General features: G+C 28.0%; 1 protein-coding gene across 1 annotated transcript; it reads right to left on the bottom strand.

Annotated features, from left to right (window-relative positions):
- Positions 1 to 14,096: 14,096 nt before the first annotated feature.
- Positions 14,097 to 18,718, bottom strand: LOC124956771 (lymphocyte expansion molecule-like). The gene is made up of 7 exons (XM_047513005.1): positions 18,489 to 18,718; positions 18,142 to 18,374; positions 17,893 to 18,034; positions 17,693 to 17,775; positions 17,468 to 17,612; positions 16,751 to 17,398; positions 14,097 to 14,234 (listed from the first exon to the last, which is right to left on the bottom strand). Exons 1-6 carry the CDS (start codon positions 18,716 to 18,718, stop codon positions 17,086 to 17,088), a joined length of 1,146 nt encoding a protein of 381 aa, XP_047368961.1. The 3' UTR covers positions 14,097 to 14,234; positions 16,751 to 17,085.
- Between the last annotated feature and the right edge of the window lie 155 nt (positions 18,719 to 18,873).

The raw sequence follows: 18,873 nt of genomic DNA, 5'->3' as shown, positions 1-18,873 counted from the left end.
GCTATCTATTCCAACTCTCCTACCCTCTTCTCGCCCTTCCAACATCCTCCTGTACCCCCTGCCAATCCAATCCCATCCACATATCCACGATTAGAGAAAGAGAATTAATTCTTAGCGCCATAACGATAAGTATGAGATTAATTCTATATCTCTTGATTAAATTCTATCTGTTATATTTTAATTCACGGCGAAATAAGATTTCTTCGTCAATAATATTTTACGTTTAACTTTACATTAAAAATATTTACATTCATGGATGAATGTTTTAGTTTTTCTTTTTTTTTTCTTTCTTTTTTTTGTGTTCTTTTTTATGTTTTTCTTTTCTTTCTTTTAACTGTAATCATTATTTATTGGTCCCATAATTTTATCAAATTTATAGACACGTGATATATTTTATTATATTTATTTTGCTTTTCATTATAACACTTTTCATTATATACATATATATATATATATATATATATATATATATATATATGTATATATTTCTTTTGTTATTTTTATTGTTATTACTTGTAAGTATAAATTTTTGTTTGTTTGTTTGTTTTTTTTTTTCCTTATTTTTGGCAACGAGACAAAACATAAAAATAACTTGTATGTATTTATCCTTTTCTTATATAGATATATATTTTTGATAAATATAGCTCAAGGTGCATAGACATAAGTAAATAACTCGTAAAAAAAAAAAAGGATACTACAATGCATAACTGGAGAAACTATTCGCGACTCGCGACATGCGTTTATATCGGCCATGCGAGCGTAAAAATGGAAAGTCATAAATCTTGAGATTTTCCGTTTGTCGTGTGGCTGCTAAAGCGAGAGACCGGCTTAAATGGCACGTTTATCGGAGCGTTAAATCAAATATCGTTCGCAATACACCATGGTAAAGGTTCATGGTTTATTCCAAGCCAAGTTCAAACGGCACCCGACTAAACTTATCACGAAAATATCGTGAATATCGTATATGGACTTTTATTACAATATAATTATATAGTTTTATATATCTATATATATATATATGATATTATAATTATATATTATATATTACATATTGTAAAATATATAAATAATCTTTAATAATTATATTAGGTAGTTACATAATTTGTATTATATGGTTATATTATACAGCTATATAATATCTGTGCGTGCGTGTGTGTGTGTGTGTGCGTTTGTATATATATCATTAAATATTATTTATATATTACTTATATATAATTCATAAGTACTTATATATTATATATTGGATATTTCATATAATGAATACAAATTTTTATGCGAGGTAAAATTTTAAATCGGTATCGTCATATTTAAAACAATTATTGTTACAGTGTTTCTTTTAATTTAATTTAATTTTATTTTATTTTTTTGTTTTTTTTTTCTTTTTCTTTTTTTTTTTTTTTTTTTTTTGAAGTAGGAACTCATTCGTCGCAAATGTATTTTGGTATAACGTCATGCATAAATCGTTCAGATAATATTTATAAATTAAACGAAGTTTAAATTGACAATACAAAATGATTATACAAAGAATGAAATTGAAGTAACAATTGAGAGAAGATTATATGTTATGACGTTCGTTATAGAAATTATTTGTTTAAATAAATTTGGTTAAAAATTGTAATTTTTTATTTGAAAATATTTGAACACCTTAGGTGAATTTTTCATTCATCGAAAAGGTCAAAAGCCCAAAACTTTTGAGCACGATTTGAGCAGTACTAAAATCATCGTAGGTTTACATAAATTTCTTCTTAAAAGATAAAAAAAAAAGAAAGAAGAAAAGAAAAGCTCTTCTTTTCGTATACCTTCGTCTTTTATATATATCCTTATGCGAATATATATATATATATATATATATATATATATTCATATTATGATTTATAGAATATATATATTCGCATTATGATTTATAGAATCGACTTTCTTATTGACTCTAAATAAAAATTAAATTTTATGAGTTGATCTTACAAAAGGCTCCGAAAGGTCTCAATGGTGAGGGACTTGCAGCTTTTCCATAACCATAAGAAATCCTAATAAATTCTAAAATTTCCTGTGAAAGAACAGCATTGTTTGTTTCTTTATAACTTTTGTCCCTTCATATTTTCCCTATTATTTTTTTATTTTCATTCTTTAATTTATGATTTATTCTTCAACTAAGATGAATCGAAACTTATATATATATATATATACATATATATGCATGTGTAGATATTATACATATACAAATAAATTTTAATTTCAAAAGAAATAAACGAGCAAAGTTAAGAAAAAATGTGAATGCGTTTAAAAGAACAAGGAAAAAGTTTATATAAAGTACATGAAATTTTAAGAGTTTGTTATAAACATTTAACGTGAACTTTTACGTGTTTATTTATGGTCAATTTTCTATTTAAATCCCCATAAAATGTCCGTCGTTACTGTTTGAAATCTTTTCATTCTCGAGGATGAAATTTTCTTATAGAGAGCCTTCTGAACTTTCACAAAAATTTTTCCTCCCTTATAATTTAAATAATTTTGTATTAGACGTGTGTGCATTATATTACATATAATGATAAATAAGCATAGATAGATACTTTTTTGGTGAGAGATCGTATACCCCCTTTCCTCTGTTCCTTACCCTCACCCGCTCCATCACGTGTTCTGACACTTCAATGCAATTTTTATGCAAAATCATCGGGACAAATGACGTTAGTAAGTACCTATAGATATACATATATATATATATCCATATATGCCCATATATATCTATATATATATACCTAAGTATCGATTATAACCTAGAATTGTTTCGATTATGATGACGTCGATGGGATGATGTAGATAAGAATGAGTATAAAAAATTGAGATGAATTTTAATGGACGACATATTGTTTGCTTATTTGTCAGCTACTACCAACTACGATACAGAAGAACGATTTTACGTAGGGGAAGGATAATGATCGCTACCGGTGTTGCGGCATCCTTTAAAGTTTGCTTCATCGAAACCCTGACGCAGCAAAAATTTCCGGCGGCTGCTCTTCCCGAAGAAGAAAGAAGAAGAGAAGGAGGAAGATGAGAAGAAGAAGAAGAAGAAGAAGAAGAAGAAGAAAAAATAAAAGAAGAGAGAAGCTCTGGTAGGAAGGATAGATAAATTTTGAATTGTATTTCTTTTTCTCTTTTTTTCTTTTTTTTTTTTTGGCCCTTTTTTATTTTTTTTTTTTTTTATTTTTCTTTTTTTTTTTTTCCTTTCTTTTTTTTCCATATACGTCACGATCTATACGAGAATTCTGAAAATCGTTGCATCTATTACGCGCGGATTTGATTAATATTACTTTAAGTCGTCCTGTAAATACTCGGAATTACGTCGAAATGTTTTCTTTCTTGGCAATAGAGAGAAAAGAAAAAAAAGAAAAGAAAAGAGAGAAAGAATAACAGAAATGTTACTAATTGTATCTAAAATTTAATAAGGCGATATTACGATGAGATAGAATAAAAAAATTCATTCCATTTTAAATAGTTATATCGACTTTTTTAATAATAATTCGCGAACGTGAGAAAGGATTGCGTAACAATTTGACATTAAAACAATTATCAAAGAGAACAATTATTATCTTTACGATCTCTGGTAACAACGTTGTAAATATAATTATCTAATTATTAAAGAGTGCGTCGATTTGAAACGTGAAATTGTTATTCTCCTTTTATGTAATACCTTCGGTTCGTACATTGTTACGGAGTTTTTCTCCGTGTTACGAATTTAAGAAAAAAAAAAAAAAAAAAAAAAAAAAAAAAATCTTATCAAATACGATAGAGAAATAATTGTTAAAAAAAAAAAAAAGAAAAAAAAAAAGAAGAAAAAAAAAAAAAGAAAAAAAATTAGATAATAAGAAGATAAATTAATCTTATTCCGTAATAATTGTGTAAACTTTATTTCTTCTTTCTTCTTCTTTTTTTTTCTTTCTTTCTTTTTTTTTCTTTTGATATATTTTAATTAAAAAAAAAAATTATCGTCGTCGTCGTTGTCGTCGTAGTCGTAGTAATTACGTCTATAATTCATTAAATATCCATCATTTAATGTGTACCTTCTTTTTTTTTTTCCCCCTCCCTCCTCTCTTTTTTTATATTCACGCTCGTAAAATATTGTCGCGCATGAAATGAGATTGTATAATATTACTTTCGATGAGAAATAGTTATATCGATCGACACTATGATCTAACAAAACTGGCATGGCAAACAATAACATCCATCGTACGATGACGTTAAAGCGTTTCAACGAAGAAAAGGCTTTAACGTCGTAAAGTATGGTTTATCGGGAAAGGTAATAAAAAAAAATTAAGTGAACAAAAGAAAACAAAACGAAAAAAAAAAAGAAAAACAAAAATAACGATTCGCTGATTAACGATACTTTTTTCGTTAAATCTCAATTTCTTCGGGAAGTTTGTATAACGATTAACGTAACTATCAAGAAGCGTTCTTAATCGTTATCAACATAATACAGGTGTATGAATCCTATTATATGATAAAATTTCAAACTGAATGAATATTTTTCTTTTCTTCATTTTTTTCTTTTTCTTCATTCCGTTTTTATTTTTTTTTTTTTTTTTCCTTTCAATTAATAAATAACCACTCGAAAGGATTAACAGGCAATTTAACGTTAATTGAATTTCGTCATATAGGAAATTTTTTACGAAAATATAAAAATAAAGGAAAGAAGGGTAAGAGAGAAATGATGAAAAATTTGAAAGTTTAGGATTCTTGATAGGCATATATAATTAATTAGATATATGTGAATAGATTCTATAGATAGGTATATGTAAGTAGATAAGTTAATGTGAATAGATTATATGTAAGTACATATAAATAAGTAGGTATATGTAATTGGAGTTTAAATAGGTATATATGATTAAGTGGATATATGTAAATTAATTTTTTAGGTATATATATATAAACAAGTTCTAAGTAGGTTTGTTATGTAATTAATAGATAAATAATATTTGTCTGGTTAAAATGAAAAATCAATGGATAGGACGAAATGTCTTTTCTGAATTATGATGGCATAGTAACCTACATAGTCCGGCAAAATTTTCTCTTCTTTTTCCTTCGTTTAAAGTCGAAATTCGGTTTGTATTTTAACAATAGGGGAATTCAGTAAGTAGGTCACCAGTGCCAAGGACAAGTTTCCTGTGAATTTACGGAATAGAGAAGGACCCAATACTTTAACTCGAAAGAAACGAAAAGAGAAAAAGGAAGAGAGAGAGAGAGAGAGAGAGAGAGAGAGAGAGAGATTTACTCGTAAATTTTATTTTCTGAGACACTAATAGTTATTTCATGGTATTCATGTAACATCTTTCACTGGAAATCGTGAAAAAAATACAAAGGTACTCTACTACTGTTCATATTTTATATTGTGACTTAAAAAAAGTTGGCGTAAAACCAGTCGAAAAATTTTTTTACTGTAAAGAATCGAACACCAAACGACGCGACAGAAGAAGAAGAAGAAGAAGAAGAAAAGAAAGGAGAAACGAAAAAAAGAAAAAAAAGACAAAAAAAAAAGAAAGAAAAAAGAAGAAAAAGAAAAAGAAAAAGAAATAAAAAAGAAGGAGATAAAGATGTCGCGATAAAAATAAATTCTCTTTCGGAGAAAAGTGGAAGTACGGTGCGTGGGTAGATAAGGGAGAGATGATAAAAATTAAATAAAAAAAAAATAAAACAAAAAAAAATAAAAAAAAAAAAAAAAAAAAAAAAAAAGGGAAAAGAGAAAAAAGAGAAAAGTAAAAAAAAAGGAAAAGAGAGAGAAAAAAACAAAATAGAGGAATTAGGGAAGCCTACCTACTCCAATTTCATACACAGTTTTCTACTGGCTCCTGTTCGAATTTGTCGCCTCGTTCACGGCTATCCTTCTCCGGGTACAGCTGTTTAACCAGCTGTAACGCGTCACACCTCCCCCGTGTTCTCTGGTGCGTCCCTCCTTCTACCCTCGCCGACCTCTTCACATCGATTTCTTTCTCTCTCTCTCTCTCTCTCTCTCTCTCTCTCTCTCTCTCTATGTATCTATCTCTATCTTTCTTCCTCCACTCGACGGAATTTTTTCACAAAAGGCACGTGTGCATTGATAATTCGATGGGCGTTCCGTGACCATTCCTCTCACTTTCTCTCTGTCTCCTCCTCTCTCTCTCTCTCTCTCTCTCTCCCTCTCTCGATCTCGATCTCGATCTCTCTTCTTCAATCACAGTAATTTATAAAATATTATTTATAAATATAATAGATTAAATAACGTGTATATATTTATTTTCAAGATTAGATCGAAATATTATTGATAGGATTCATGCATAATTCTTATATTATTTTATATTATTTTATTGAAAAAATTATTTTGACACTAAATGATAAATCCGATTTATAATAATAACATTAATAATAATAATAATAATAATAATAATAATAATAATAATAATAATAATAATAATAATAATAATAATAATAATAATGATTAATGATAGTTAAATATAATTATGCGATAAGAATAAGAGAAAAAAATAATACAAAAATTAAACTATAAGAAAATATGAATGTAAAAGAAGTAATACGAAGATAAAAATGTATTATCTTATATATATTTATTGTTTGTAATATATATATATATATATATATATATATATATATATATATTTTTTTTTTTTCTTAGCATTTATTGATCGACAAACAGGATCGTCACATATGTCATTTTTCTTTTTTTTTAACAGATTCTAATAAATAAATAAATAAATAAATAAAAAGAAAAGAAAAGATATGAAAGATCGATATCGTTCGTTTTGTTCTCATTCTTTTATAGATCATTCAGAAGATTTTTCATTTAGGTTCATTTTAGGTCCGTCAAAGTTTAAAGAATTCTAACGTTTAAAACTGACATTAGTAGAAATACCAGTAGCATACGCGATCCTATCGCGTGAGAACTTACATCTCATTGTACATAAAAGAAGATCGTCCACCGTAGTAGGTGTCCACTGTTGTTCCTCATGACAGGTCTTAAAAGTGAAAAGGTTTCGGAAGCTAAAACTTATCGATAAGTAGTACGGACACGTACTCACGCGCCTATTTAGCACTTTTCAAGAAAATTTAGAGCCAGTGGGTCTTTGGGTCGAGTGGCTCCTACGAAGTTTCCCAATGCCATTTCGAAGTCGAGTATAATGGGGGAGGAAGAAAAAAACAGAATGAAAGACGAAAGTAAACAGTAAGCAGAACAGTGAAAGATGGTTAAAAAGAAGAAAAGAGAGAAGCAGAAAAAGAGAGAGAGAGAGAGAGAGAGAGAGAGAGAGAGAGAGAGAGAGAAAGAAGACTTAAGCTCGTAAATATCCAGTAGTTTAACAAGAAGGTGAAACGTGTGCCACCGTATGAACGAATTTAAGTTCTAGAATGATTTACGAGAAGACACGAAGTGACTTCTGTTCGGGCACGCGACCAACTATTAAGATAGATAGAAAGAGAGAGAGGGAGAGAGAGAGAGAGAGAGAGAGAGAGAAAGTATAAGGAACGATAGATAGATAGATAAATATAACTGGAAAAAAAGAGAAATGATCTTAGAAAAAGGACCACCTCCTGATTCGGTTGACCTGAGTAACTTTGAGACCTAGAGACCTAGAGAAGGAACAATTGAAAGGATATACGACCCGACCGTGTATACTATTCACGACTGAAATCTTTAATACTTTTTCAAATAATATGTTTGTAAGTAGTTGACGTCTTTCGCGTGCCAACTTTCTTCGTATTTTTTTTTTTTGTTGAAAGATAAAAAAAATATATATATATATTTATATTATATCATTAAAGATATATATATATATATATATATATATATATATATATCTTTAACGAAAGGTCAAGATCACACACACACACACACACACATACTATTCTTCTATTCATTATTATATTATAGAAGTATATATTATATATATAGATATTTCTATTTATTATTATATATATATAATAATATATATAATATGTATATATATATATATAATAATAATAATAATAATAATAATAGTATTATATGTATATAATAATAAATAGAATTATATATATATATAATATATATATGTAATATATATAGTGTGATGTTGATCCTTTCGTTAAAGTTCAATGAGCAAATAATACGTAATTATTGCCACGTTTGATAATTTATCGATGTGAAATATAACTTATAGATATAATTATTTTACTTTTTTGACATATGACATTAATTATAATTTTTGCATTTCTTTTAGATTAACAATCTATTCCATGTTCAGTAATCATTGTTATATTCTATTATGAAATCCATAGCTATTCGTATTATTATTTTACTTTTTTTCCTTTTTTGTTTTGTTTTTCTCTCTTTTTTATTTTCTTTCCTTTTTTTTCTTTTTTCTTTTTTTTTTTTTTTTAATTAAACAACTTTTAATCTACAAACAATAAATGAATGCGAACTAGTCGATCGCATTTTTTCGTATTAATGTTATTCTATCGTGAGGATCGTTTGAGAAACGGTGCGAAAACTTGAGCCTAGTGACGACTGATGGTAATTCTTTTTCTTTTTTAGTTATTCTTTTCGTTTTTTTTTTTTTTTTTTGTTATTTTTTTCTTTCTTCAGAGCGTCAAATACAACCGATCGTAAATTAAAAAGTTATTAGACATAATTGGATGTCGATTAATCTGCCGTCGTCGTCATCATCCTAGTCTATACGCGTGAATACTCATTTTTCCTTATTATAAGATATGGGTGTCAGTTGCCCCGTGAAATTCCCCCTTCCTCACCACCCTCCTCTCCCAACGTCCCTATTAATATTCGAAATTATTCGACATATGGCTAATAGGGAACAATTTTTATCTCTTTTCACCTCTCTATCTTTCTCTCTCTCTCTCTTTCTTTCTCTCTTTCCTTTTATTCTCTTTTTCTTTTTTTTTCTCGTAAAACACGAGCGATCATTTTCAATGATCGCTAAGCTATTATATTATTCGTTTGTTTGTTTTTAATCACATTTTCTATGTCGAAATTGTAATATTTCATTAATACTCGTTAAAAACGACCTAAATGACAAATTGGAAGTATCGTTGTAACGATTAATTTTCATTTCGATTAAAGCTCAATATTTTATGTCAATTTTATTTTCTCGATAATAATTATTATTTCTTTCTTTTTTTCCTTTTTTTTTTTTTTTTTTTTTTTATTTGATAAAAGACAAAAAAAGGAAAGAAGAAAAACGAAACATATTATTATTATATTTCGATATTCGTAATATCATTGAAACGTATTATTTGTACTGTATTTTCTCTCTTTCATTTTTTTTTTTTTTTTTGAATCATTAAATCAATATCGCATGACAATGGACAATGGAAGATCTGTAATTTTTTTATTATTATTTATAAACATTTAAAAATAATAAAGAACGTCAGAGTTTCGTGCGTTCGACAAAACGAGAGCTATTGAAAGATTTCAAATTCATGATGTTGAAAAACGTTGAAATAATATGATCTTTTTAAATCTGGTAGCGCGAGATCGAGAGAACGGGTTCAAAGTTCCTCTGGGGATAACCATGAATTATGCATTCGGTGCAGCCATGATAATCTCGTAGTACGTTATTATCCAAAACGTTTTCGTTACGATTCCATCTGGCAGGAAATCTCATCTCTTCGAAGGAAGAGGCGTAGAAGAGAAGGATGGTTAAAAAAAAAAAGAACAAAAAAAAAATCAAATGAAAAGTGGCCAAGTACGGTAATTCCGTGGATGAATCACGATAATTATGGAATCTGTGAATTATTCTTATCGCGTGTTACCCTCCCATCGTCGTACTTAACTTTCAGTTTTTCGACTATAACATATAATTATATATGTATATATATACATATATATAATATACCATATATCTGTAGTATACATAGTAATAATAAATAATAATAAATTAAAGTAAAAATAATAAAAAATAATAAATACTATTTTTACTATATAGAAAAATTTCTATCATTATACTATGTAAATAAAATATTATAAAAGTCTTATTGATTTATCGTATTAAAAATTGTTATCGATCAATAGTCGACAACGAAAACGATTCTTCGATCATATCGACTAAAATCAAAATCTTTTGTTCTCCAATTCAATAATATACGATCGGTATATAAATTAAAATCATATAGCATAGAGAAGAACGTATCGTTATGGCTTGTCAAAATCTTCTACGTTTTCAAAATGCGAAAAAGAAGGTATATCAATTATAATCCTACTTGTATATATATATATATATATTTTTTTTTTTTTTTCTTATATCAAATCTTTTATGCGTCTTTAGGAAGAAATAAATATTTTCGACGAGAAAACCGTAGCTAGATTAAAACGTGAGAGATCTAACGTTTTGAAAGGTAACCTCTACGTTAAACTCAAGTGTTACGTTTAAACAAACGTTAAATTATTATTATTATTATTATTATTATTATTATTATTATTATTATTATTATTTTTCTTTTCAAAGGATTGTTAGCCTTGAAAAAATATGAACGAATTCGTATCGAGGAATGTTCGAAATTGGAGGAGGAAAGGCACGAGGATAAAAGAGAAGATAAAAATTATGATTGTACAAAATTATCTAAATTAAAACGAACGTTACGTTTGAAATTACAGGATATTCAAAATGAATCTTTTAAAAAATCTATCCAAAAGAAATTCGTTCTTTCCTTAATGCGACTTAAGGTATAACAATTGCTCAATTGATTTTTTTCCTCTTCTTTTCTAGAATCTATTAAAAAAAACGTAAGATTAAAGATTAAAAAAAAAATTCGTAATATATTTAGAACGAACTTTTGAATCAACGATTGGATTATTTGTGTCATTTAGAAGAAAGAAAAAGGATATGGGAAAACGATCGTATGAGATTTATTAACAGGTAGAAAAAAGAAATATTAAGTTAAATTATTTTGATTTAATGATTAAAAAAAAAAAAAAAGAAAATCTTCATTAATGATTGTAGGTTATTAGAAAAGTATGAGATCGTTGATGGCTGTTTACCTTACGATCATCCTATTTTTGATCAAGTAATGTCATTTCTATTTGCATAATAAATAAAATTATTATTTCTTTATTTTTCTTTTTCTTCCTTCTATATTATTGTTTTCTTCTTCTATATCGTTCCTCTTTTTTTTCTTTTTTTATTTTATTTTATTTCAGATTATCATGTCGAAGAGAAATCGGAGGAATGAAAAATCAGCTAGGAAGAAACGAACTATCGAGATTATTGAAAGAATTAGTCGAGAAATGAATGGACGTTGTATAAAATTAATGAAAAGAAAAGTACGAAGCGTTCGATCGACGTACGATGACATCGAATGTCCTAACATTTATTTCGAAAAGTTTTTGGATATTAGCGAATATAAAATACAAAGTGAAATGACGGAACGTAAGAGAACTATAACTGTATCATCTAAGGAGATGACAACGAACGACAAGAACAATGAAATGAGTAGAAAAATTGATGAAAAAGATTTGCCAATGAAGTCGGGAGAAAAAATTGTTGCTACGATAGAAGAAAACTCGAAGATTGTCCATGTTGAAAAAAAAATACACTTACGATTGGACGATGATGAATTTCCAAAGGACAATTGTTTTTATGCGAATCCTGATAAAATCGAATTTAAAGTAATATTCGTAACATAAAAGCTTTTTCTTTTTAATATCTTTTATCTCTCTCTTTCTCTCTCTTTCTCTGTCCCTCCGTTTAAATTTTTACGTTTAATTATAATTTTATATACATTATTTTAGAATTTTCAAATCGATAAAACGTATTGTCGAAAAATTAATATTTTTAACAAATCGTCTAAATGGGCTTATATAAGATATCATAAGATTGAAACGAAAACATGGGAACCAGTTATTGAAGTACGTTTTTGTTTAGTTTTTTATTTTCATTCAACGCCCGTTTCATAGTTTCCAACCTAATATATAAGTATTATATTGGAAACTATGAAACGGGCATTTTTGTTTAGTTTTTTATTTTCATTCAACGTCCGTTTCATAGTTTCCAACCTAATACATATGTATGTATATACGTATATATATATATATATATATATATATATATATATATATGTATATATGTATATTCTATATATTATACTTATTCTTACATTAATTTATATTATTTTAGGTATGCATGGATTCTGCTGTTAAACTAAAACCCGGTTTGCATGTAAAAGTAATAATAAAATTTTTGCCAATACACGAAGAAGAAGTGATCGCTATAATACACTTCTTAACATTTGGACCTGACAATCCAATGAAATATCATCGTTTTTCTATACCGATTCATTGCTTACCTAAAATCCCGATACCGACAATCGATCCACAAGAGATTAGGTAGAAATGTGCAAAGTTATCCGAAAAGAAAAAAAAAAAAAAAAAAAACAAAGAAAAAAAAAATATGTACAAAATCAAAAGATTCTTTTCGCCATTAACAAAATCGACATTCATTCGTTTGTAGATTTGTTACGTCACCTATTTGGAAATTTACCGAATCGAAATTGAACGAAAAAATTCTTACGATTTCTAACAAAGGCAAAAAATTATTTACACTTTCGATCGAGAATAAAGATCGTAGATATAATAATTTCGTATGGAGCTTCGAGAATGGTGAAATTCAAAGCACGGAATCGTGCGACGATGATATTGCAATGTTATTTAACGAAGGTCAGATAAATAATTGCAAAATATATTTTACATTTTTATATTTATATTTTGTATTATTTATATTTTATCTTATTTTTCATAGATTCTTTTATAGATACATTGACCGACGGTAACGAAAACGAGAGGATGAAAAAAAACAAGAGTTTTTCTATGATCGATGTACCAGCTGACTTTTCATGCCGTCTAATAATTCAATTTTATCCGAAATATATTGGGCTTCATTACGAAACTCTTCAATTATGTTTCAAGATCAACAATGAAATATTTGACAGGCGTGTACGCGATAAAAAAAAAATATATTCTTTCGAGTTCACACATAGAATTATAATTTATTTATACGTATAATATAATATTATTGAATAATATTTTTCAAATGAATTTCATTAGAATGTATCGATGTGGGCAGAAACAACAGGTCTACAAATTCATTTGGATCCATCTTACATAGATCTAGGAATTATAATGATGGATTCTGGAATATATCAACAGAACTTTAATATTATCAATACTGGTTAATTTATCATTTAGACGTTAAGTAGTAAAAAAACTAATGAAAAGTCTCTAATGAAATGTTTTATAATGATTTATAATTGATATAGGCCGATCTAGTATCGAAGTATCAATGAGTATACCAAGATCTCTTAAAAATCAAATATTTTTATATCCACAATCAACTTTAATCCAACCTGAATCGATTCACGCAATTAGTGTTAGATTCATTCCTGAATCTAATATAATAAAAAAATCGAAAAGGTATTTTTTAATGATCTATTTCTTTTTATAATAATTTCATTTAAATTTATTTTTAGATATTATAATTCTATATCTAATGTATTGGAGGTGCCAATACATATAAAATCAATATCACCGGACACCATAAATGCATCACCATTGATCTTGAAAGTACTCAGTACGCTTACAACTTGTCATGCTTTGATATTAGGTGTGATCATTTTCAAAGAATGATAAACTTATCGATTACTTATTAACTTTATATAATATTAAAGTGTTTTAAAATTGATATGTCCGATGAACTATATATACACATATATACACACGCACACACACAAATACTATACTATAAATACGTAATATTCTAATTATATATTTATTATATTACTTTTATACCAATAATATTATACTAAATAATTTTTTATCCATATATAATACTATAGTTATATATTTACTATATTACTTCTATGCTAAAAAAAAAAAAAAAAAAAAAAAAAAAAAAAAGAACATAATTTTAGAAAAATTTATTCAATCAATAATGAATTATTTAATTTAAAGTATCATAGAAATAATTTTACCAATCACATAGTAATATTATTTTTAGAACCGAGCCACGTAGAGTTAGGTCGAGTGTTTACTCACGAATCAGTATTAGCAGAGTTGACACTGACAAACATTTCCTTGCTGGTTCAAGAATATGGTTTCATAAATTTGCCATCATTTATGGAGATACAGCCGAATTATGGTTTCGGTAAAATCTTACCTGGCGAGAGCATATCCCTTCATCTGATTTATTCACCATTTGCAATAGATATTCCTGGAAATGAATTAGGTGCCAATTGTTTGGAGGGAGAACGAAGGTAACAAAGTTTAATCAATTGAAGAATAAGAAAAAAAAAAAAAAAATATATATATATATATATATATATATATGTATGTATTTATATACATATATAAAAAAGAAAAAAAATAGAAAAAGTTCTCGTTGCGCAATACTTAAACTACTTTGACTATCTCAGGTAGATAAATAATAGATTTCTAATCATTTCTTTCAAGAAAGTTAGATTAGCCCACAGACATTTCTTCTTTCAAAAGTTTCGCCGTCGTCATTGAGATACATTTCTTTATGATCTTTTCAATCTTTTTATCATAGCCACAGTGCAAAGATCAAGAGCTGATCTAATAGTAACTATGAAATTAGTTTTCTTGTACAAGTTGTGACGATCGCCGAGCTCGCTGGACGTGGGAAAGAATTGCAGATTGGTAAATTGAAAAATCCTTACGTTGGAAAATCAAAAAATTTTCGAATGGGTTCGAGTATACCATTTAAAACAAATGTCGTCGATGTGAATGAATGTCGAATGTTATGGAAGAAAAAATCGAAGGATCTGAAAAAAGAATTTGTTCGTCGTTCTGATATCACAGAAAATGTTAATCGTGATTATGAGGAAGCTTCGTTTAAACCAGAAAGTAAATGAAAATATATTTAAATAATAATTGAAAATCACATTTATCATTGTTTTTACAAATGTGTACCTTGTGTTTTGTCTTTTTTTCTTTTTCTTTTTCTTTTTCTTTTTCTTTTTCTTCGAATTAGATACGCCTAATGCAGTTTCTAAGTACGATCATAAAATGGACAAGAGAGTTGAAAAAAATGTGATCGAAGTCTCGGTCTATATCGTCGATACATATTGCGAATTGAGCGAACAAATTTTAGAATTTCCAGGGACTCCTTGTGGTTGTTTTTCCATAGTGAGTTAATTATTACCAATTTTGAATCATTATTATATAATGTATCATGTAATAAGGTATACTATAATCAGAATAAGTATATTATTTAATAATTACAATTATTTATTTAAATTCAATATTAAAGTGTAAAAAATTAATAATGACGATCAATGCCATTCCATTGGCATGTAAATAGAATTAAATTAACAAATCAGTTTTATTGAAAATTTAATGAAACAAAACAAATCTTTGGAAATTCTCAGATATCTTTTTTCTTTTTTTTATAAATGAATTACTATAATTTCTTTATCGTCACTTGCATTGTATTACATTCTACGATACAATAATACTGATATCAGGGATAAATATTTTTCAGTGATACGCTTCGTTTAAAAAAGAAAAAGAAAAAAAAAAAAAATAAGAAAATAAAAGAAAAAATAAATAAATAAATAAATAAAATTCATCGCGCCGCCGATTAATATAATTTAACGAAAAACAAAGTTTATTCGCGTGTTTTAAATTATTTCGCTTTGTAAAAAAGTCTCTACATTAATTTTAATATTTATTTCCTATCTCATTTTTATTACTATTGGTTCTATTGATGTAATATAAAATTATCGTTAATAATTACAAATGTATGTAGATCGGCATCGAGCTCCGGGCCTTCAACATGGCATCTTATCCAAATTGCAGTTGTAGTGTATTGAAGAAGGATCAATTGAAAGAGTTTACAGCTCATTACGAATTCAAATGTTCCTCACGTCAAATGAGCATTGTCCCGGGGAATGGACGTTTGAAAAGTAACGATCTCGTCATAATTAATTTTATCTTCGAGCCGAAATTATCGAAATATGCTGTAACGAGGAGAACGAAGGAATTGAAGGTGGCAATGATTGCGGAAGAATTGGATAGAGTAAAGTTTGAAACTAAGATTGAAAAGAAATCTACGAAGAAAGATAAATCTCATGGTGATTCTTTTTCTCTTTTCTTTTTTTTTTTTCTTTTTTTCTTTTTTGTTCGCATATTATTTTACGAATAATTATGATTCCTTTCGAAGTCATTTCTTTCAATGATAATTAATTTCAGGCAAGACGACGCGTAAGCAATCAAAACGATCGAAGGACAAAGAAGTAGAATTAATCGATCAAACGAAGAAAAAGAAAGAAGATTTCGAAATCACGGGAAACGATATGTTTTTAGGAGAATGTGATCTTTTGGAGAATTTCGTGGCATACACGACGACGATAAACGTGACTTGTTCGATAGAAATCGAAACAGCAGACGGTATTACAAGAGAAGAAACTCTATTTGCTAAGCTTTATTGTCCTGTAATTAGACCAGTTATAATCATTTTGAATACGACACGTGAAATAAGTTTCGAACCAACGATCATCGGCTCCTCGTCGAGGAAGTTTTTATCAGTGAAAAATATCTCCGACAGGTATATATCGTTAGAAAGAGAAATTAGATCGTCAGTTAAATTTTAATCGTCTCTCTTTCCCTCTCTCTCTCTCTCTCTCTCTCTCTCTCTCTGTATCTTTTTACAAGGTAAACCGTTGCATTCGATTATTGCAAAATCTTATGGATAAATTAAGTCAATACTTTCTCCGTGTCGTCTCGGTGATCTCCCTCGTGATGTAATTGCATGTCGAAATCTCGGAAGTTTTCGTATCAAACTCTTGCCTTTCCTTTTTCAGAGAGGTAAAAGTACAAGTGACTTTGCTGAATCCATTGGGACCATTTTTTATGCCACCCGGGAAAACTCTTGAGATTGGATCAATTTTAACACTTCCGATTACTTTTCGTCCAACTGAGAAGGATCCTCCAAGAGTAAGAATTTTCTTTTTCTTTTTTTTCTTTTTTCTTTTTCTTCTTCCTCTTCTTCGTTTTTTTTTTCCTTTGAGACATAAAAAAAAAACAAAAGAAAAAAGAATCGATCAAAAATCATTGTAAGGTTTAGGAATGATGGCACCTATAGTTCTAAGTTGTTTGCTTTTAAATATCCAAGTCCATCCATTCCCTTTGATACGTTTAATCTCTTTAATTTTGTATCTTGCTGGTCCAGGATATTCAATATTTTGAAGTGTCGGTCGAATATTTTCAACGTTACTGTCAAAAGGATAAGACATTCTATTTTTAGGCTTTCGAGGTGTAGTAGGATTATAATGACCAGGTCCAGGATCATTTGGATTCTTATAACACATGTTTATATCCTTTAATGCCATTCTCAATCCACTGATCTTTGGAAATCTAATAACAATTGATTATTAAAATGTCTTCGTAAATTTTTTAATAATAATTCGATTTTTCATAATATACCTTGGACAAGTCGAGATACGTCCCTTGTAATAATTCGATTTATTTAAAAGTTTTTCTATTTCACCGGGTAAACTTATCGGCCAACCTCGATAATCCTCTATTTTCCGACTCATGTATCCCTTTATGGTAGTATCATCCCTTGGTCCTGAAATTAAATGTTTTATCTATTTTACGTTAGACAAAATATTTGAAAAAGTTTATATTCTTTTTAAATTAATAGATTGCCTGTAAATAAATCGTACGGTCCTCTTTTTCCAGTAACTTTTTTTAATATACCTTCGATCGATCTCGGATCTTTTACATTATATCTATGAAATCATTAAATGTAATCATTATTATTATTGGACAAATTCAATCTTAAAACTTTAATAATAGTTAATAATAATAATAATAACAATAATAATAATAATAATAAAAGAGATTACATGTTACATGGCAAAGAGTAATCTCTTCGAATATCTTTAAATCTTGGCATAAGACCATCGTATTCGAACGATGGTAAAGAAGATAAACCTTTCAATCTATTCAGCTCCAAATAATAATAAGGATTATGTACTTTAAGATATCCTAAAAATTCACATAAATTTTATCCTTTCGATATTATTAATTCAAATAGTTTCAATAGTAAGAAATATTTTGTATATTTTTTTTTTTTTTTTTTTTTTTTAATCGACCTGGACCAGGTGTCTTAGAGTAAACACTTTTGAAACGTGGAACAGTGCCAAAACTGACGTCTTCGCGTATGCTCTTGCAAGATTTATTGAAAATATTTTCCGGCCATTGCTCTATCTCGTGAGTTCCTGGGCCACGTCCTGTGATCATCAAATCTCTTTGAATTATGCGCGATTCCAAATAGCGACCACCTAAGCTTTCAGAAAATTGTTTCGTTTCCAATTCTCTCTTCCAACTGAATTTAATCATTAAAATAATATTATCGAACAATGAAAATATTTTTTAATAAATCTATGTTAAATTGTTCTTAATTTTATTAATATAAATATTTTGAATTCGTTATAATAACCTTATCGCTTGTCTTTTACTTTTAATTGGCAAAACATTGTAACGACCAACCGACGGTGCATGAGAATAATGAGTATACAATTTTGGATGTAAACCAATTTTAACATCTCTGCTGGTTGCCCTGTTAAACGGCAAGGGAGATTTCTTTTTACGTGGTATCAAACATTTACATCGCCATTTGCAAGAGCAACGACAGATTTTGAATGTTTTGGTACCGTGTTCGCAACGCATTTCGATTGAAATATATTAACACGAGTACTCTAAGTAAAGAGAATTTAAATGATCGATAGTTTAGATTGAATTAAAATTGATACATTCATTTTTTATCGATTCACGGTTCGTCTTTTCACTTAGGTACAGGAGTTCTTTGAAGTTGCCGCATTCGG

This window comes from Vespa velutina, chromosome 1 (assembly GCF_912470025.1).
Source record: "Vespa velutina chromosome 1, iVesVel2.1, whole genome shotgun sequence".
Lineage (NCBI taxonomy): Eukaryota > Metazoa > Arthropoda > Insecta > Hymenoptera > Vespidae > Vespa > Vespa velutina.
This window is presented reverse-complemented; position numbering and strand designations above follow the sequence as displayed.

Coding starts and splice junctions, on each gene's coding strand:
- LOC124956771 (XM_047513005.1), bottom strand. CDS start 18,718: ATGCGTTGCGAACACGGTACCAAAACATTCAAAATCTGTCGTTGCTCT. Junction 18,375..18,488: donor AGTAAAAGACAAGCGATAAG/GTTATTATAACG, acceptor GATTAAATTCAG/TTGGAAGAGAGAATTGGAAA. Junction 17,776..17,892: donor TACTCTTTGCCATGTAACAT/GTAATCTCTTTT, acceptor ATGATTTCATAG/ATATAATGTAAAAGATCCGA.